Source organism: Muscardinus avellanarius (assembly GCF_963383645.1).
Source record: "Muscardinus avellanarius genome assembly, chromosome: 17".
NCBI classification, from domain to species: Eukaryota; Metazoa; Chordata; class Mammalia; order Rodentia; family Gliridae; genus Muscardinus; species Muscardinus avellanarius.
The window spans coordinates 16,640,885-16,663,390 of NC_137803.1; the positions used below are offsets into that span (position 1 = coordinate 16,640,885).

Consider the following 22,506-nt stretch of genomic DNA (forward strand, 5'->3'; position numbering starts at 1 on the left):
CAGTTTAGAGTGACTCCCACAAGCGGCAGAGGGATGGAACAGATTCCAATCAGAGTCCACAAAAGAAAACCATCTTTACTGATGAATCATTTATTTGGACAAGACAAAAACGTCCCCACACAGTCTCCTTTTATACAGAAAGTGGAACATCTCAAATATATTAGTTTTTCTCTTTTTCAACAGAATTCGCTTCAGTCTGGTGCCAGGAACTGCTGCTCACGTTAGGATTCACGTTTTAGTAACACATACGCGCCCATCACAGCCAAAAGAGCATACTGTAAAGAAAACACGGTGGAAAATTACTGTGAGGTCTACAAAGAAAGCTGGCCTGTACATGTATTCAGATGAAGTCTATTCAATACTAGATGGAGGAGAGAATCAAAAGGCGACCTCTCCACTTGGCCCTGTTCTCCAAGCTAGCTGCTCGATGCCACGCTGCGGCCACAGGCCCAGCACCTGAGGACGGGCCTCAGATCACGCAGCAACAAGCATAGCCAACCGAGTGCTCGGGCCAGGGAGGTTTCATATTGTTTCTCAAGTGGTGTTTAAAAAAACAGAGATAACGTTTCTGTTGAATTCGTTAGACAAACATTACTGGGTTGACTGTGTTACTTTTTTTGTATGTTTTGAACATTTCCATAAAAATAAACAACAACAGTACGTGCCCTTTGTGGACACACTATGAACATAACAGGTGAAAGCAGCTATTTCAAATCATTAAATATCAACTTAAGTGATTCTGTTAATTTGTAGTTAGCTACAAATGCTGAGCAGGAAAATTAATGTCAGGGAAGTTCAAGGAAACGTATTCTTTATAGTTGCACACGTAAAGGCTCCAACATCTATAGGAAAACTAAACAGAAACACACAAATTCCTACCTTGAATTTTGGGTAGTCATTCATTATTATGGTGACCATACCAACATATGGCAAAAACCTACATTGTGGGGATGAAAAACAGGAAATATAAAAAGATTGTTTATAAGATGACAATAGCAACAACTGACTATAAATCAGCTCAGGAAACAAATCTTTCATGGACACACCCTAACGAGGGCTGATGGGATGATATTCACCCTGTCTCAGTTTTATTAGTATAAAGCTTCAGAGGTAACAGCCAGGATAACTTTTGTTAAGCAGGTATGTGATTTGAGTTAGCAATGCTACATGTCTTTCTGTGCTACAATAAAAATCATTAGTTGGCCGGGCGTGGTGGCGCACGCTTGTCATCCCAGCGCTTGGGAGGCTGAGACAGGAGGATCACAGATGTTTAAAGCCAGCCTCAGCTACTTAGTGAGGCTCTCAGCAACTTAGTGAGACCCTGTTTCCAAATAAAATATAAAATAGGTCTGGGAGTATAGCCTGGAGGTAGAAAGCCTCTGGATTCCACCCCCAGTACCACCAAAAAAAAAAAATCATTAGTTGATTGAGGAGTGTTTGCACATGCCTGTAATCCTAGTACTTGGGATGCTGAGACAGGAGGATCCCAGGTATTGAGGACAGTCTCAGATAGTAGGGAGACTCTCGTCAACCTAGTGAGACTCTGTTTTAAAAAATAAATAAATAAATAAACAAACAAACAAACAAACAAATAAATAAATAAATAAATAAATAAATAAATAAATAAATATTGGGCAGGGAGGTTTAGATCAGAGGTAGAATGCCCCTGGGTTCAATTTCCAGTACCATGCACATACACAAAAATCATTAGTTGGGCCATTCATACAAACATAAGAGGTACCTTTCACAAATCTAATTATTATTGTTCTGGGAGAAAACTTAAGTTTTAGGTAACCTATATAAAAACTGCTGTTGAAGCTTAAAAAGCTTAAAAACATATAGGTAGTTTGTAATTTAAAGAATCATCATTTTTATTCCACGGTGCTTTTCAGATGAAATAAACAGTGATTATGCTGACAAAACTAACATCAATAAGGGATCAGTGTGGCCCCAGCCTCATGGTCTGTGCTGATGACAAGCAAGGTCCACCCACAGCACCCTCCAGTCCACAACCGGAAGCTGCCCCTCTCCCTTGCACACAGGAGTGACAAGTAGAAGTCCTCCTCATCGTCCAGTAGATATTCAAGAGGAAATGCAAGCCACGTGTGGTGGCGCATGCTTGTAATCCCAACATTTGGGAGGCTGCGACAGGAGGATCCCATTCTTGGCCAGCCTCAGCTACTGCCCTCTGCAACTTAGTGAAACCCTGCTTCAAAATAAAGAATAAAAAAAAATAGGGCTGAGGGTATAGTTTGCAGGTAGAATGTCCCTGGGTTCCACTTCCAGTACTGCCAAAAAAAAAAAAAAAAGGAGGAAATGTAATACAGAAAAATGGTAAAGGGGTAGCAAAACCAAGGGTTGGCCTTGAAACCACAATCTGATCAATAAAGCTAAATGTCAGACAAGGGAGCCCAGGGCCTCAACTTACATGGCAGTGTGGCTGAGATCACAAGCAGACATTTCTAATAAGGGCTAAATATAAAAAGAGCCACTGAGAGAGGAAAAGAATCTCTCTTTTTTAATAACAGGAAACATTTTTTTTGCTGCATCAATCAGAAGCAAAACTCATTGCTAGGATAATTATGCAAAAATTAAAAGATTTGTCACAGAACTGTTTTTAATTGTTAATACTCTCCTTCAAAAATAAATAAATAAGACTAGGAGCTGGGTGTGGTGGCACATGCTTGTATTTGGGAAACTGAGACAAGAGTATCCTAGGTTCGAGGCCAGCCTCAGCTACTTAGTGAGGCCCTCCGTAATTTAATGAGACGTTGTTTCCAAAGAAAGAATAAAAAATAGGGCTGGGGATTAGTTCCGAGGTAGAATGCCCCTAGGTTCAATCCCCAGTACCACAAAAAAAGGGGGGAAAAAAGGACTGGGGTGTAGCTCAGAAATAGAATGTCCCGGGTTCAATCCCCAATACCACACAAAAGAAGAGAGGAGGGAGGGAGGGAGGGAGGGAGGGAGGGAGGGAGGGAGGGAGAGAGAGAGAGAGAGAGAGAGAGAGAGAGAGAGAGAGAGAGAGAGAGAAATAATCTAAATGTCTACCACAAAAAATATCTACCAAAAGATGCTTGGTTGTAAAAGTTATAATTATTAGTAAAACAGCACACAGCCATTTATAAAGATGTCTGGGCGTGGTGGCACATGCTTGTAATCCTAGCATTTGGGAGGTTGAGCCAGGAGGATCATGGTTCGCAGACAGCCTCAGCTACTTAGTGAGGCTCTTTGCAACTCAGTGAGACCCTGTTTAAAAGTAAAAAAAAGGGGGGGGGACTGGGGGTCCAGCTCAGAGGTAGAATACCCCTGGGTTTCATCTCCAGTACCACAAAAAATAAAATAAAAAGATAAAGATGTAAATTTGACAGTAAAAGCAATTTCCCACTTACTTCTAGGTAAAATTGTGTAATATGGACATACACACACACACACACACACACACACACACACACACACACACACACCTGCTAGGCACATATAGTATCCAGAACATTCACTAAAATGTTCAGCAGTGGTGATGGCTAAGAGGATTTCTTGTAGTTATTATTTAAGACTCACAAATAACTAGTCTCTAAGCAAGGATCCATTTTATAATAGAATTAAACCTATGACACAGAATGACATAGATACTACTTCTGGATTCAATTTTAGATGTTAGGTCCTTAGAAAGTTCTAAGGTTTCTTTAGTCTTCGCAGCACAGAGTAGAACTACTTAGAAGGCACTTGACACTGCATACAGGCAATGAACGATTCTAGTATCGGACACACTTAATTCATTGCTAAGTATTATCCTGGTTTCTGAACCACCTATGTAACTCAAAAGTTCATCCTCAGCTTGGCACAGTGGTGCACACCTGAAAGCCCGGTATCTGGGAGGCTGAGACGGGAGGCTCTTAGGTACAAAGCTGGCCTCAGTCACTTAGTGACACCCTCAGCAACTTAGCAAGACCCCGACTCAAAATAAGAAATCCTAAGGTCTGAGGTGTAGCTGAGGTGCAATGCCTTCCCCAGCAACACACACACACACACACACACACACACACACACACACACACACACACTCACCCGCGTGCTCTTCCCACCACGTCCTTCTTTTCCAGCCAGTTCTGGCCTTCTTTGTACAAGCCTCTATCATCGACTTCATTATTATCTCCTTTAGTCAGAAATTTGATGTCTCCATTATCTCTGGAAAGCAAAACGATGTCCTCTCAAAAATTACATTCAGCACAGCGTCATTAAAAAAATATTAGCTTCCACAAGACGTTATGGTCAGCCATGAGCATTCAGAACACAGCCAAAGAATACTTGACCTTCCTTTGGTCTGATTGCTCACAGCTAACCCGCAGCTGAAGCCCAGACATAATGACAATTCTGTAGACTTAAATTCTAAAACACTCTCACGTAACCCTGACAACCAGGAATCACAGCCATGCGCAGGTCACCAGGAAGGCGACGCCCGGGCGCCCGCACAGCGCTGGGTTAAGAGCCACTCCAAGGGTCATGCCACCCTCGAAGGAGGGGAAGGCTGGTACCTTATATCCCAATGTGGAAACAAGATTATTTGTGTCTTTCATCAGCAGACAAAATCATGTGAATGACCCCTGAAAGAGTCTGGGGATGGAACCCAGGGGCATTCTACCTCCAAGCTACACCCCCAGCCCTACTTTTTATTCTTTATTTTGAAACAGGGTCTCACTGAGTTGCAAAGGGCCTCACTAAGTAGCTGAGGCTGGCCATGAACATTGATCCTCCGGTCTCAGTCTCCTGAATGCTGGGATGACAAGCGTGCGCCACCACGCCCAGCTCCTGTGTGACTCTTTCAAATCCAGATTTCTAATACACCAAGACGTTGTTGGCAACGTGCTTCTCCGGCTTCCTTTGCTCGCTCACTCAGGTCACAGGAGGCCAGACACAGGCAAGAAGCTGACTGAACAACCCAGGCTGGACCTCCACCGTTTTCTATTTTTGTTCCTTCTTAGACCTCACGGACCCGTTTGCTGACGTGGATCAGACTCTTCACTCTAGACGTGAGCCTGCTCCCAGACCACACGGACGTGAACACCAGGTCACTCAGATGCAACCGTGCTCTTAGCTGCCCTCAAACTCTTCCCTGCTGGATGTGGAAAGTGCTAATGCACTTCTTGTGTTAGCACTGAGCACAGATGTAAAGTCCCTTTTGCAAGGAAACAAGAGTCACGGGTGGCCCAAAGTGGTACATTCAAGAGACATGTGGACTGGCGTTAAACCATTCTAAACGGGTGCTTGAATGCCTCCGGGCTACAAACACAAAACCCGAGAATTATGGAGCTATGGAGAGGGTGGTCTTTCAATAGGGCAAATGGGGGGGGGGGGGAAGCATTAGAATGAGATGAAGCCAGGCGTGGTGGCACATGCTTGTAATCACAGTACATGGGAGGCTGAGACAGGAGGATTGCAGGTTCGTGGCCAGCCTCAGGAACTTATAAGGCTCGCAGCAACTTAGTGAGACCTTGTTTCAAAATAAGGGATAAGATCGATCTGGGAGCCCAGCATGGTGGCGCACACTGGTAATCCCAGTATTTGGAAAACTGAGACAGGAGGAGCACAGGTTTGTGGGCCAGCCTCAGCTGTGTAGCGAGGCCCTTTGCAACTTAGTGAGACCCTGTTTCAAAATAAAGGATAAAAAATAGGGCTGGGAATGTAGCTCGGAGGTAGAATGCCCCTGGGTTCCATCCCCCACGCCTCAAAAAACTGATCTGGGCGTATGGCTCAGAGGTAAAATGCCTCTGGCTTATGGCTTCAATTTCTAGTACCATAAAAAAAAAAAAAAGGAATGAGATAAAATATTTAAAGCCCACTGAGATTTGAAAGCATGTCAAAAAGAGCATGCTGACTTCAGCCATGATTATTTAGGAAATTGAGAAGATAAAAATCCCCACACTCTCTCATGATTCATGCAAGTTACAACAAATAATCATCGTTTCCTCATCTTTGAGTAATTTTTTCAACTTCAGAAATTCTTTTTAAATCAGGTGAGAGTACTGTCACTCATGAGGGAGCTTCCCCAAAAAACTAACAAGCGGATATCAAGTAGCGACTGGGAATGGCACCAGCAGACCAGTACAGACTGACACTGGATCGTCCCAGGGTTTAGCCTAAAGTGAAGCGAATATTTTAAGTATTAACTTTTTTGTGGAGCACCTGGAAGCAATGAGTGAAATAAGAGTCTAGTTCCAGATATGTATAAGTAGTTATCCCCCAACACACACAGAGTGAAAAATATTCCATTATTCAAAGACACAGTCATAAACACCTAATTTTAATTCTATAAATCATGTAGGTAAAAACGGTACACTGAGCTGCATAAGGTAAATGAATAACCAAGCACATAAAACATAACATCTTCACTGTCTCATGGAAACTTTCTATATTTGAGCTAGAGGTAAATGGCTGGGTTCCAAAAAGAAACCAGACCTCATTAAGGTCTTGATACGTCATCGCAGCATTAAGGGGAAGGCGAGGCTGTCTGCAGAGGGAAGAATTAATACAGGATGTGCACAACCAAAGCAGGAGATGAGTTGGGGAAAAAGTTTTATCCGTTTAGGGCTAATATTATTGCTGAAAATGCCACTTTGGCCAAAGGGACAGAGATAGCTTTTTTGAACTTCAGAAAATAATTCTCCTGCCAACATAATCCTCAGTTACAATGGGATTCGATTTTGAGACTCTTTCAAATAACTAAGAATACGTATTCCACATTATACTTGGGCAGCAATTCAAGTTTTTAAAGTGCTTTAGTAAACAGTAGTTTATTGAATTCTCCTCATCACCCTGTGAATTATTACGGTCAGTAGAATATCATTCCTGACTTATAGAATGAGTTAGCTACCTAGCCCACTTCACTAGCAAAGAGCAGAACTAGTCACGATCCAGCAAGCTTTGGTTAGCTTCTAATTAACCATCACGACCACCTGCCAAAATTTACAAAAGTAACCAAAAAGAGAAAGAAGAAAGGCTTCTTTACTTTTCGTGAACTTTGATTACTCTGTGAACTATCGGAATGTCTCGTCCTTCGACTTTAAAAACAACTATTTCACCAGCTCTGATGGGATCTTCGCGGAAGTTTGTAAGGAACAGAAGGTCTCCCCTGTGAAAAGCCGGCTCCATGCTGCCACTGGAAAGAAACACAAAGTGAGCATCAGTACTGCCGGGTCACCTGGAGCTGATGGGAAACGTACCCGGCAGGGCTGAAGGTCCAGCGGCAGGTAAGTCTCCTACAAACCCAGCCCCTGAGGCTTCCTTCTGGCTCAAATGAGGAAAGGGCTTCTACTCAGGGTTAAGCATGCAGAGGACACTGAGCAGGCCCCTCTGCAGTTTGCATAAGAAAAGAATTAAGAGTAATGTGGACTGTTTAGCCTTAAAACAAGTTCTATCTCAACGAATACATTACCAGCTTTATTCAGAATTGCAGATGACTGCAGCTCCTTAATACTCCAGGGCAATTCTTTCATTTCATGATCTATTCCCAGCACCTAGAACACTGCAGGATTTGTTCAAGGAAGGAGAAGCAGACAAATAATTAACCTTAGAGAACAGGCCTGCCCTGAAGCCACACGTAGGGTCAGGACAAAGCTGGAACCCTAGTCTTGCCTCCTGCGACATCACCCTTTCCACTATATCTACAAAATCCCAGTGCTAGTAAATACTGACTGGTTTTTATGTGTAGGGCAATAAATCCTCATGATAACAGCTGAAACTCGTATCAAAATCTTTAGTGAAGTCGGGTGTGGTGGCGCAAGCCTGTAATCTCAGTACGTGGTAGATGGAGACAGGAGGTTTGCAGGTTTGAGGTCAGCCTCAACAAGAAAGTAGTAAGACTCTCAACAACTTGGCGAGACCATTTTTAAGAACAAAAAAATAAAAACTTGGTTGGAGGTATAGCTCAGAGATAGAATGCCCCTGGGGTTCAAGTACCCAGTGCCACCACACTCACACACAAAACAGAAATCTTTGGTGAATTCAAAGTAAATTGCAATCTACTGGGAAAACTGAAATTAAAAAACAACTGAAATTCATTGTACATACACTTGTGCTTTGTTTTAATTCATGAAAAAAAAAAAAAAAGACCAAGAAGTATAGTTTGACAGGGGCCGGGCAACCAAAAATGAGAGGATAATGTGTGTTGAGCAGGGAGGAAGAGGACAGAGAAGCAGGCTGTTAAAGCCACGTGGCTCCTGGAAGGCGAGTCCGGCTCTCCCTTCGGGTGCCTCAGCTCCAGGGACCCAAAGCTTCCCGCAGACACACTGAGAAGACACAACCATCACTGAGCACCTGCCGAGCTTTATTTCAAAATGAAACTGAGGGAGAAGAAATAAAAAGGTCGAAAGAAGACAGAAGGAAAGACAAGGAAATATCATTTTCATCTAAAGTTCCATAGACCTGTCCAGGTCTGTCACCCCCAACTGAGTTCTTCCCTCAGGCCTGTCATGCCCAAATGTCTGGGAAACCTGTCAGTCTTGGGGTTACCATAAACTCACCCACTTATGAAAATTACCTTGTGCACCATTAGTCCACATAATAAACAGATTTATAAAAAGAGAGAGGGGGCCTTTTTTTTTTTTTTTGCGGGTCTGGGGATGGAACCCAGAGGCATTCAACCTCCGAGCTACACCCCCTGCCCTATTTTTGATTCTTTATTTTGAAACCGGGTCTCACTGAGTTGCAGAGGGCCTCATTAAGTAGCTGACGCTGTCCGTGAACCACGATCCTCCGGTCTCAGCCTCCCGAATGCTGGGATTACAAGCGTGCGCCACCACGCCCGGCTCGGAAGAGGACATTTTAAGAAGCCTATTAATTGAGGGCACCGTCTAATGTTGTTTACTGGTCAGATAATGGAGACCACATCCGCGTAAGAATCCTGAGACTCGCCAGACCGTCCTAAACCCTCTTGTGGCCACGGGACTGATGCTGTCCTCACAGACCTGCCCACCTCTCACCAAGCTTCCTTCAAAAAGAAGGGGGAAAGGAAAGCTTTTCCTCGGCATTGCCTGCGGAGGTGGCAGCATCTGTCACTCGGCACCGCGGCTGCCCTCAGACCTCTAGTGAAGCCCAGATTTGTCCAAAAGAGGAGCAAGAAGTTCACCCAGCACCAGTGTAATTGATAAGTCGAAATTAAGCGTAACTGGTGGAGATTCTGAGAACGGGCTGTGGGGGAGACTCCAGAGCCACCTCTTGATGCTCAGTAGGGTTAAGGGAGCAACCAGAAAACGCGGCAGGTGCTACCCAGTGGCTCCCAGAAGTCACTGGTCCACACGCCAAGGAGCTGGAAAGGCTCTTGATGTGCAGCAGAGTTTACTGTGCTGAAACTGCTCACAACGTTTCCTCCAAGAACCGCAGAGCCCTTGTGCACAGAGCAGCCCGGCAGGCCACCGGTCACCGACCCCGACGCCAGGCTGAGCAGGGAAGATGAATACACGCTGACAAGCATGCTGTGTGTGTGTGTGTGTGTGTGTGTGTGTGTGTGTGTGTGTGTGTGTGCGCCCGCACGCGCGCGCACTTAAACCCACAAAAACTGTCAACTGACCAAAAAAAAAAAAAAAAGTAAAAAAGAAGATCCTGAGAACCCCGAAAGCATCTCTCACTTTTGAGGTGCTCTACTCCGCCTTGATGTGTCTCTGCTCCCCTAAATAAACGTGTCTGTGCCTCTTCTGACACATTCTTGAATCCATTCCTGCAGTGTCCGTGAAGACCCCCGCTCCTCCTGCGCTGAGGTCCCCTCTCTGGGAACTCCTCGGAGCTGCACTGTTGAACAAAACCAGTGATGCTAAATGCGGCACCAGATCCACGCTCAGAAACAAGAAATCTGCATTTTAAAAGGAGAGACGGCTGGCAACAGAAATGACTAAGAGGGAAAGAAAAACATCTCAGTAAAACAAATTTGGAGTTCTTTTATTCTCCAACATGGAATTTTATTTTGTCTTCTGAAAGCGAAACATAATAGCTTCAGGGTTTTGTTTTCTTTTATGGAATAATAGCTGAGATGCTTAAGATAATTTCTTCATCCTTCAACAAAATTCCTGAAGCCATCCAGTGAGAAGACATAGATAAAAACGGTCTTGGTCCATAACAGCTGCTGTGAGGAAAAAGCTCTCGGCAAGCGCCCCAGAAGCCAGAAGACTGTATCGGGCTGAGTCGCGGGTGCAATCTGTCCTATCAGGAAAGCAGCTATTTAAGTGTTTCTCAAATATCAACTTGTAGTTGCTTTCCTCCTCGGCCAGGGATTCCCCTAAAGCCACACCGTGCTCAGGATGTCAGCCCAAACTGCTTTAGTTTGACAAAGGATGCTTTTTAAAAAGTCCCTATGGCGCATGCTTGAAATCCCAGTGCTTGGGAAGCGGAGACTGGAGGTTAGCAGCCAGCCTCAGCTACTTGGTGAGGAGGCCCTGTTGCAAAATAAAGAATAAAAAATAGGGGGCTGGGGTGTAGCTCAGAGGTAGAATGCCCCTGGAGTCAACCCCAAGTACCACAAAAATAGTTAATTAGTTAACTAATTAATAAAAAGTTCCTGTGCCCTGCAACCTCACAATAACATGCGTGCAAGGAAGCCAGTGTGATCTGAGGGGGAAGGGCCGGTGACCTCAGACCCCATCTCGATCTACAACCCTGGGGGTGCTGTGACTTGTGCGGCTCCTTATTTGTTAGGCCCATCTGAGGCTGTGGCTTCCTTTCCCTCCTCCCCTTCTCGTCCTCTTCTTCCTCTTTCTTTCTTTCTTTTTCTTTTCAGTACTGGGGATGGAACCCAGGAGCATTCTACCTCTGGGCTACACTTCAGCCCTATTTTCCATTCTTTATTTTGAATCAGGGTCTCACTGAGTTGCAAAGGGCCTCACTAAAGTAGCCGAGGCTGTCCGCGAACCGCGATCCTGTCTCAGCCTTTCAAATGCTAGGATTACAAGCGTGCGCCACCACGTCCAGCCCTCCTCTTCTTTTTTTATAGGCAGGGTATCAAACCCAGGGCCTTGGACATGCTAGGTATGTACTCTACGACTGAACTACATCCCTAGCCCCCTTCTTTAAAAAACAAAAAACCAAAAACAAGCCATATCATTCTCCCTTCCAATTGAATATGACTACAGAAAACACACAGCAGTGGAGCTGCTGCAGTGGAAGCCAGCCTGGTCCCCTTCTCTCCTACCCAGCAGACCCGGGCCCTCTCAAGGCACAGTGTGAACAGCGGGGAGTCGGGGGCCCCCTGACCCTGCTGAGCTCTGCTGCCCCGGGCTTCTGCCTTAGGAACTCAGCATCTTGATACACGTGTCCCTGGGCCGGGCACACGAGGCTGGCCTGGGGAGGCATGGACGTGGCTGCGGTAAGACAAGGCTGCGGCCCGTGATGGGACAGCAGGGCCCGTGCGAGGAGGGGAGCTGGTTTGGAGCCCTGCATTGTGGTCTGGGCTCCTGTACCGTCAGCCGTGACGCTGTCCACGTGACCCCAGAGCACAAAGGGGCTCTACCCCGCCAGCAGCGAGGTCCAGGGACCTGAGACACGGCTCCCAGACGGTCAACTGATTTCAGCTTACTTCATGCTCCCCCTTGAATGGCTCCATGGCTGTGAGGGGTCCACAGTTGTAGTCACTCTTGGCAGTAGTCACTCTTCTAAAATAAGCACGCCATACTCTCATAAGGTAATGGCCTCTAGAAGACAGCAGCCACCTACCACAGCATCACTGGAGAAGCTTTTAAAAATGCCAGGCACTAGCCGGGCGTGGTGGCGCACGCTTGTAATCCCCGCGCTTGGGAGGCAGAGACAGGAGGATCGCGCAGGTTCAAAGCCAGCCGCGCATGCTGGCTTATGAGACCCTGTTTCCAAATTAAAAAGTATAAAAAATAGGTCTGGGAGTGTAGCCCGGAGGTAGAAGGGCTTCCAGGAACCCCAGTACCACCAAAAAAAAAAAAAAAAAAAATGCCAGGCACTTGCTAGGCACTAGGGATATTGCCCTGCCTGCTATATGAAGAAAACCGAGTAACATTTTTAAATTCCTTATGTTTCAAAATCAGTTTTATGCCAATAACATATTAAAACCATTTTGCTACATTGTGGTGTTTGTGTTTAGTACAGGGGACTGAACCCAGGTGTGTTCTACCTCTAAGCTACACTCCCAGCCCTTTATATGTTTAATTTTGAAACAAGGTCTTGATAAATGACCACACATTGGCCTCAAACCCATGATCCTCCTGTCTCAGCCTCCCAAGTACTAAGATTACAGGCATGAGCCACCACACCCAGCCTAAATTGTCATTTTAAAGTGGATTATATGCACTAGCATAACATGATTAAGACTCTAAAATGTCTGCTGAAAAGATAAAATTTTTAAACAAAAGCCAGAGAAAACTGAGACATTCTCAAAGCAGCTATCAATAAAAAAGGCTCTACTCAAAAGACTCTACACTAGCAAAACAAACAACCCAATCAATAAATGGGCAAATGAACTAAATAGACACTTCACAAAAGAAGAGACACAAAGGGCCAATAGATACATGAAAAGATGTTCTACGTCATTGGCCATCAGGGAGATGCAAATCAAAACTACACTGAGATTCCATCTAACCCCAGTCAGAGTGGCAAGCATAAAGAAATCAAATAACAACAAATGCTGGCGAGGATGTGGGGAAAGAGGAACTCTTTTACAATGTTGGTGGGAGTGCAAACTAGTTCAGCCAATACGGAGATCTGTATGGAGATTCCTAAGAAAGCTAGGAATAGATCCACCATACGATCCAGCTCTACCACTCCTGGGTATTTTTCCAAAAGGGTTGAATCCAGAGAACTACAGCAACATATGCATACCTATGTTCATAGCAGCACAATTCGTAATAGCCAAAATATGGAACCAACCCAGATCTCCATCAACAGATGAATGGATAGCAAAACTCTGGGAAATACACACAATGGAATTCTACTCAGCCATAAAGAAGAACAAAATAATACCATTTGCAAGAAGATGGAAAGTCCTGGAGAACATTATGTTAAGTGAGATCAGCCAAGCACAGAAGGAGAAGGTACATATGTTCCCTCTAATATGCCCAAACTAGGGAACGTAGAGGATACCAGTGGGACCCCAGGTTATGGAGGGGAAATACCAGCAAAGCTTGAATGGAAAGATAGGAGAGGAGGAAGACTGAACTTGATTAATGAGGGTCTTCATCTGAATATGTGTAAAATTATGAATATGGCATGGTTACCCTAGACAATCATTGGTGGGAGGGGGGAAGGGAAAAAGGGGGGGAGGGCACCAAGTATAGTTTAAATTTATACCATTTATGTTCAATAAAAAAAATTAAAAAGAAAGAAGAAAGAAAGAAAGAAAGAAAGAAAGAAAGAAAGAAAGAAAGGAAGGAAGAAAGAAAGAAAGGAAGAAAGAGAGAAGGCTTTACTGGCTTATCCCGTTAACATCTTGAATTACAGTTGTCACGAGGTCTTCACGGAGGGTCACGGAGGGCACCCTCGAGCCCCAGGGCACAGTGACAGAGAGCGAGGGCAAGAGACCGCCATGCAGGACCCACCTCAGCACCACCACGATCGGGCTCTCGCTGCCTGTGAGGACAATCAGGCCTTTCCAAATCATGAGCGCAGACGACACGATCATGGCGAAGTTTAAAACCTGGTAGTAGAGCTGGAACGAAAAGGTGAACCGAGGTGAACACCAACAGCAGAACCAGCACCAGCCAGAAGCTGGGGATGCACCTAGGCAAAAAACAAAAGTAGCCGGGCGTGGCGGCGCACGCTTGTAATCCCAGCATTCGGGAGGCTGAGACAGGAGGATTCACGGGCAGCCTCAGCTACTTAGTGAGGCCCTTTGCAACTCAGTGAGACCCTGTTTCAAAAAAAAAAAAAGAGTAAAAAATAGGAATGGGGGTGTAGCTCGGAGGTAGAATGCCCCTGGGCTCCATCCCCAGTACCGCAAATAAATAAATAAATAAATAAATAAATAAAGCAAAACAGATGAAACACTAAGGCATGAAGCTAATTCATGCAAGGATAGTAAAAAATAAAATGAGGCAGGATTGCAACTTTTATCCAGGGACAAGCCTTCTAAGTATCATAGTCAGTGAGAGTAAAGGGGGAGGGTGGCGATCTGTGCGGTGCGCTGTTAAAGCCCTAGTGAGGCTTTGCCAGCCAGCCCCTCGGGATTTCCCAGGGTCCCACTACTTACGATCCACCGCCGGGGCCCCTCCCTCTAGTCTAGGCTTGCATGCAGCTCCATGAAAAGGGCCTGGGTCTCACCCTGAAAACCCGCCCACCTAGTGGGAATCCACCCAGAACTGCCCTTCAGCACCATGGCCAAAACCACCTCAAATGCAGGTTTCTCGGGTTACAGAACACAGCAAGGAGGCCTTTGCCTATGAAAAGGGAACCACAGCCAGGCTTGGCGCACGCTTGTAATCCCAGCATTTGGGAGGCTGAGACAGAAGGATCGCGTTTCACAGACAGCTTCAGCTACTACTTAGGTCCCTTGCAGCTCAGTGAGACCCTGTTTCAAAAAATAAAGAATGAAAAGTAGTACTGGGGATGTAGCTTGGAGGTCAAATGCCCCTAGGTTCCATCCCCAGTACCAAAAAAAAAAAAAAAAAAGGGAACCACAGTGTTAAATACCTGGATACTTAAGCTTTCCATAAACATTTATTTATTTATTATTATTATTATTTTTTTTGGTGGTACTGGGGTTCATGGAAACCCTTCTACCTCTGGGCTACACTCCCAGACACCTATTTTTTATATATATTTTTATTTGGAAACAGGGTCTCTTAAGCTAGCGAGGCTAGCTTCAAACCTGCGCGATCCTCCTGTCTCTGCCTCTCAAGCGCAGGGATTACAAGCGTGTGCCACCACGCCCGGCTCTCCATAAACATTTTAAAAGGTGAACAGCACATATTTGAACAGAGTGGAGAGGGGAGAATTTCTCAGGTCAACATGTAATGGCTAGTTGCTAGCCGTGAGGAAGGTTGTGAGCTGCCCTGGCCCCTCCTGTGGCAGACCCCAGGGCTCCCTCCCTGCTCCACTGTGTGCCGAGGCAGGACTCGTCCTCCAGATAGCTGCCCATCACACCTGAAGCCCTGGGGACTGAGGGGCAAAGCGCCACCTCACACGGCCCCCCTCCCTCCACCAGCGACCCTGAGTCCCTGAGGATTCTGCAGAGCAGAGAGTGAGCCACGGGTCCTCAGCCCCCCAGGAGCACCGGGGCCTTGGACTCTCTGGGTTGGCCAGCCGCCACTCTTCCATCTATTTTGCAGCCACTAGTATCTAGATTCTCTTCTTTTCTTGCCTGAACTCCTTATTTTGGAGTAACTGTGACTCTTAAAATCTCCAGCGCACGCCGGTGATCCCAGTACGTGGGAGGCTGAGACAGGAGGATCACAGGGTCAAGGCCAGTCTCCGGATCTTAGTGAGACCCTTAGCCACTTAGTGAGACCCTATTTCAAAATAAAATATAAAAAGGGCTGGGGATTTTGTCACAGGTAGAATGTCCCTGAGTTCAATCCCGTGTGTATATGTGTGTGTGTATGTGTGTATGTGCGTGTGCATAAATATATGTATGTGTATATACATATATAATACATAACATATCATAGGTACATGTATATTGTATTACATAATATATATGTTGTGGGTTTTGGGTTTGGGGGGGGATTGGAAGGTTTTTTTTGTTTTGTTTATTTGTGGAACTGGGGATGGAACCCACGGGTATTCCACCACTGGGCTACACTCCCAGTCCTATTTTTTATTCTTTATTTTGAAACAGGGTCTCACTGATTTGCAAAGGACCTCACTAAGTAGCTGAGGCTGCCCGCGAACCCCGATCCTCCTGTCTCAGCCTCCCGAATGCTGGGATTAAGGCGTGCCCCACCACACTGGGCTTATAGAACAGTTTATAAATGCACAAGGCCTGAAGAAATATGGCTAGAGATGGCAGGAAGGCCTCGTGGGGACAGGCCATGTGGTTTTCCAGAGTCCTGACATCTGAGTGTGGACCACGCTTTACAGCAGCGGCTCCCGTCAGCGCACGAGCATCGTCAGGTGCGCCTGAGAACTGCATTTCAAAACAGCTCCCGGCCCACAGTTCGAGAGCCATTCCTCTAAACCATGGGTTCAACCTTATCTGTACAGGAGAGTCATACGGGAAGTCTTCAAAACGAGGGACCTGGTCCCCACCACAGACCCACTGAATGGGCGGGAGGGGAGGGAGGCGCATCTGCGTTTCCCAAACAGTGGTCAGTGAGGCTGCCCTGCTGCCCTGCACCTTGACCTTCCTGTAGTCGGTGTCCGTCACCCCCCGTGCAGCCCTTCTCCACGTCACATCTTCCACCTCCACACTCTTCCCCTTCAAGCCAAACTTCTCAAAAAAGCATCTACTCCAAGGCGAAATCCTGGATTCTTCTCCGAGCACCTTCTCCTGCCGGTTCTTACTCCTCCACCTGAACCCTCAGTGCTGACACTGGTCCCTTCATGCCGGCTCCTCCCAACACGGATCCGGGCCGCCCACCTGACAGCTCCACCTGGGGGCGGTCTCTAAAGGCAACCCCAGCTCCACGGGTCAGAACTGAACCTCTCCAGGAGGCTCTTGGTGCTGGTGACACTCATCTCAGTAAGTGGTATCACGGCTCCACTGGACCAGTTGTTCGGAGCCACCCTTACCCGTCTATGCAATTGACCTTCCAGACACCTCCGGAATTCCTTCCGTTGTCCTTGTCCCTACAGCCCACACCCTCATCCCGGTCACCAGCAGAGAGAGCCCACTGGACCACTCAAGGGCCTCCGAGGGGTCCCCTGATGCCAACACACCTTTGCCAACTCATCCTACACTCAGCACTTGTTTACAGTGTGCATCTGGTCACATTGATGCCCCACTTGAAGCCGCCCAAGTGTATCCCACTACTCTGAGGATGAAGACCGAACCTTACTATAACCCCACAGGCTCTGACAGAAGCCCTGTTTCCTGGTTGCAGTCACGAGGCTCACGGTGCCCATGTGCACTTCACAGGGCGCATGCCCCTGTCTATCTAGGGCCTTCCCCAGCTCTTTCCTCTGCACAGAAGGCTCTCTCCCTGGGCCCTGGGGAAACATCGGTGCCCAAGGGAGGCCTTCTGGATCTGCTAGACCAGGAGTCAGCAAACTTTGTGTAAAGGGCAACAAATATTTTCAAATATTTTACATTTACCGACCACATAATATCTATCAAAACCACTTAACTCTGCCACAGTAGTGGGAAAGTGGCCAGAGACAATATGTAAAAGAAAGCACACAGCTATGCTCCAATAAAATTGTATTTATAAAAATAGATGGCACATTAAGATTTGCCATTCTTTGCTGCAGGCCAGCCCAGGTCTTCCTGCTATATATTCTCACTGCATCTGTACCTCTTTGCAGCATCCATCATAATGATAATTATACCTATAATTACTTAATGTGTCTTCACACTAAACTGCAAGTTCCCCAAAGACGGGGTCATTTCAGTCTTGTTCGTAGCTATACCCTCAATGTTCAACACAGGTCTTGCAAAAGTAAGTCCTCAAGATGCTGAATAAATAGTGATTTAAAAAAAAAACATCTTTAATGTGGGGTGACTGCAAACAAATCAGCGGTGAGAGAAACACTAACATTTCAACAGGAAGAGTTAAGAAAAAAACCCACAGCATTTCCCAGTGAAGAAGTACAAGCAGTAAATAGAACAGTTACAGTGTTCACACTAATGATCCTGCCTCTACTTCTCTCCCAGCCTCCTCCCTCCACCAACAAACTTAAATTTCAAGATCTTGTTCAGGCTTAGACCGGGTGCTAGCAAGAATACACTGATAGGATGCAAGTCGCTCTATCACTCTGAAAGCAACATGTCTTTAGCATCAGGTGTTACGCCAGTAATCCTACTTCCAGAATTAATTCAGTCTAAAATAAAAGCAGGCAGGGAATTATGGTGCAGAGATACTTATCAGTCTTCTTTTTTTTTTTTTTTTTTTTTTGGTGGTGGTGGTACCGGGAGTGGAACCCAGGGCCTTTCTACCTCCGGGCTATACTACCAGGCCTATTTTATGCTTTATTTGGAAACAGGGTCTCACTAAGTTGCTGAGAGCCTCACTCAGTAGCTGAGGCTGGCTTTGAACCTGTGCGATCCTCCTGTCTCAGCCTCCCAAGCGCGGGGATTACAAGCATGCGCCACCACACCTGGTTCTATCAAGTCTTATTTCAAATAATGTGAAAAAGGAAATAAGTGACCGATGACAGGGAATGACTGAGCACAAAAATGGCAGATTACTATTTCAAATAATACATAAAGAACTTTAATGACTTGACCAAATGCTAAAACATGTTGACTAAGCCGGGCGTGGCGGCACACACTTGTAATCCCAGTACTTGGGAGGCGAGACAGAAGGATCACAGGTGTGAGGACAGCCTCAGCAGGAAGTGACACTCTCATCAACCTAGCGAGACCCTGTCTCAAAATAAAAATAAAATAGGGCTAGGAGGGTGGCTTGGAGATAGACTGCCCCTGGGTTCAATCCCTAGTGCCAACCCCCCCCCAAAAAAAAACATGTTGAACAAACAGGTAAGCAGCAGTGAGGCCTCAAAAGACCATAAAATAAACATGAGCACATGCCCCAACATCCCACCAGAAGAAATCTTAGGGAGGAAGAATCCTCAGTCCCTGAATTTCTTCTTTAACTTCTTTAAACCAACTCTCCATTCTTTAAAATGCCAGTAATGAACATGGATCAGTTCCAAAATCTAAGGGGAAAAAAGTGTTTAAAGGAAGTGCAGCTTGACAGAATATTATATGGCCATTAAAATAATCATTTTGGAGAGCGGCAAGCATAAAAACGTAAACTGATATGATGCGACGAGGGAAAATCAGAGCCCGAAACTGTCCCCTGCCGATACGACAACTAAGTGAAAATATGTCATCTGAGGCAACTGTAAGGAATATGAGTGAAGGTGGAGACATAGATACAAATTAAAACAACTGCTAAGGCATTTTGGTGCAGTCAGTGCAAGTAAGAAAATAAATATAATCCAGTCCTAATAGCCACACACCATTTTTTAACTACTTGGCTAACTTTGTTGATAACGAATAAGGAAATTATCATTAGATGCCCAGGAGAGCGGAGGGGAGACTGCAGTGCTGCGTGGACACTGTCAAGCCACCGCTTCTAAAGTAAAATGAGCCTCGCAAGCCGCATCAGCCTAAAGCAGAAGTTGGCCAGGCGTGGTGGCACGTGCTTGCAATCCCAGCACTTGGGAGGCTAAGACAGGAGGAGCGTGGGTTCACTGCCAGGCTCAGCAACTTAGTGAGGCCTTCTGCAACTTAGTGAGACCCTGTTTCAAAATAAAGAAAAAAACAGGGTTGGGAGTATAAGTCAGAGGTAGAATGCCCCTGGGTTCAATCCCCAGTACCATAGTTAGAAATTAAAATTTAAATGGAATTTGTCACTGGAGTTCACATTCAAAAACTTTCCTACCTGCTCTGTTTGACTTAAAGGACTTGTTAAACAATGACTTTCATTATGAATGACAGTTTGGGTTAGGAAAGCCCCAAAGCATGGTTTTAAACAAAGAATGTCATTTTTAGACAAGTGTCAAAGCATCGGACTTCACCGTCAGAGAAGCAAATTATAAATTCTTGCCACTCATCTAATAAAGACCTTGTACTAAGAAAGCCTTTTCCAGTGTGATTGTCTATGCTTGAAAAATTCATTGAGAGAAAATAAAAATCAATTCCTCAGAAATACTTGTGAAAGCATCTCTCTGCCATGGAAACAGCCAAATGCACAAAAAGCTGATAATATTCAAACTGCAAAGCCACAAATCACATTTCCAATGCCCTGCCTTTGTAGATGAATCTGAGTATAGGTTTGACACCCAGGAACCTAGAAGTATAATCATGGCCAAACGACAGACGAGCTGAATGGGATCTGAAACATCCACTCCACCACGTTCCACCGGTGCCTTCTGTGGCTAACCGTCCTCGGCTACCAAATTCGTACACTCAGCACTTATCAACTCCAGCAGAGTTCAGAAGCGAGCCCGCTCTGAGTCGTTGTCAACCAAAGATGAAATAGCCACTCCATAAGAGTTTTAAGGAAACATTTCAGACCAGATATTCTGGCTCCAGAGCTGAAGACGTGCCAGTAGCTGTATTTCTTCCGCCTTTCCTCGCCACAGAAACAAAGAGCCCTTGTTTTGCATGTGGCTCTCACTTTAATTAATAGTAAGCAGGGCAGCAGAGAAAGGAGTTCCTGCTTCCAGGATCAGTGTAGCACGCTGGACAGTCAGAGGATGCTGGTTTGAAGGGAAAAAGAAAAAGATACCAGAAAAAGGACGAAATTTTAAGGGGGAGCGTGTACTAAAACACAGGAGACTTGAACTTCCGGTTTTTAAATAGAAGAATAGCAAGATTGTCAATGCAGCCAGCTACTGGCAGGTCTAGCACTGAGGTGAGCATACAGAGGTCTTCCAAAGGGCAGACCATGATTGTTACACTCACCAGAAGGCTTCTGATAGTCTTCAATCATAGCCAAAAATAATCAGTTCTAGTTTGAGGAACATTTTAAAACATCTAACTAGAGCCGGACATGGTGGTGCACGCTTTTAATTCCAGTACTTGGGAGGAGGATCGTGCAGGTTCGAAGTCAGCCTCAGCTACTTAGTGAGGCTCTCAGCAACTTAGTGAGACCCTGTTTCCAAATGAAAAATATATAAAATAGGTCTGGGAGTATAGCCCGGAGGTAAAAAACAAACAAACAAACAAACAAACAAAAAAAAAACCCTGGCTTATATCCCTAGTACCACACACACACACAAAAAAAATCTAACTAATAATATAATTTTTTTTTTTTTTGCAGTACTGGGGATGAAACCCAGGGGCATTCTACCTCCAAACTACACTCCCAGCCCTGATTTTTTTTATTCTTTATTTTTTGAAACAGGGTCTCTCTGAGTTGCAAAGTGTCTCACTAAGTACCCGAGGCTGTCTGTGAACAGTGATTCTCCTGTCTCGCCCTCCCAAATGCTGGAATTACAAGTATGTGCCACCATGCCCAGCTTACCCTAGATTTTAAAATAAAGCCCTATGTCCTGGAAGATCTTCCGGAGAACAGCATGGATGCTCAGGACATTAGCTCTTGGATGTTTCCAGCTGGTGTTACTCTCTACTAGAACTCTTAAACACAGAAACTGCGGGAGCTCATCAGCTATGCACACCTAGACACAACTAGATCCTAAATACAGATCATGAAATCAGCCACCAAACTCTGCCATACTGCTACACTAGTCTGAAATTTTGCAGAAAGAAAGATAGATGCCCAAAGGAGTACCCAGTGCCCTGTCACGGATATAACAAAATAATAGATCTCAAAATAGTGGCATCACAAAATAATTTCAAAAATAATGGAATCCCAAATAATTTGAAACTGGAAGCCATCAAAACCAGGGAGACTAATACCATAGTCAAAGACAATGAAAACTCCACCTCAGAAAGGTTCCATATATCTTACCACAACTTAGTAGTAGTAATAGTAACAGTATCCATCATGACATTTGGACACTACAGATCCCCCAGAGTCTCTATCCAGCTTAAGCAATCACATTTTTCCTAGCTGAGAGGGCTTTCAGTCTATATTCGGTCTTGCCTTATATTAAAGAGATAAGGACTCAAAGACACTGATTCTGGCTAATAAGTGACTAAAGAGATGCAAGAGGGAAGTTTTCCTCTGAGGTCCTCTCACAGATGAATAAGAGATCAATCCCAGCGGACCAAAACCCCATCTTCTGTATTCAGGGTGCAGCCAGAACGGTTCGATCTGGGAAGTTAAGAGAAGGCTTCTGGAACCCCTTTTGGAACACTGCTTAGTCCACAATGACTGAGCACTCCCTCTGAGCTCACTAGGTACCAGCAGCATAATTGAGTCCTGATGCACGCCCCCAGAAAACCCTGCTCGGCTGGGAAGCGACTGCGCCGGGAGGTACCACTGGACAGCTCCCCTGGTCAGAAAGTTCTTCCCTTCCGTCGCCCTCTCTGCCACTCGCACCTGCGTGCGTCAGGCCTCTGGGGCGCCACCAGACAATTTCTCCACTGAGTGGCCCCTTGAACACGCGCAGCCAGCTGTCACTCGCTCTAGTCGTCTCTCCCCACTTTCCCCAGCGCATCTGACATCCATTGCACGGGTGTCTGTTCCCTTCCCTGATCAGCTTCCCCTCATTTGCTCTTGTCCGTGCAAGACAGCGCACTCGCACACTCGCCCCCACGTGGGTCTGGGAGGGTTTGAACCCAGAGCCTCCGACAGCCGAGCTCCTGGTCGCCCCTCGCTGCAGTCACACGGGGCTGCCCTTGCCCGAGCCCTCCTCGGGAAGCCCGGGCTCGAACCGCCGCAGCGGGTTCCGGCCCTCCGTTACCTGACGCTTGTTCATCTTCCTCAGGTCCCCGAAGATGTCCAAGCCCGACGCGGGGAGGTGCGTCCCCACGCTGCCCGCGCGTACCAT

At 45.8% G+C, this 22,506-nt stretch overlaps 1 protein-coding gene across 1 annotated transcript; it reads right to left on the reverse strand.

The window, feature by feature from the left end:
* Positions 1–221: 221 nt before the first annotated feature.
* SEC11C (SEC11 homolog C, signal peptidase complex subunit) lies at positions 222–22,506 on the reverse strand (the record flags this gene model as incomplete). The annotated part of the gene is made up of 6 exons (XM_080714597.1): positions 222–275; positions 880–937; positions 4,066–4,185; positions 7,004–7,153; positions 13,542–13,651; positions 22,420–22,506. 6 exons carry the CDS (start codon positions 22,504–22,506, stop codon positions 222–224), a joined length of 579 nt encoding a protein of 192 aa, XP_080570723.1.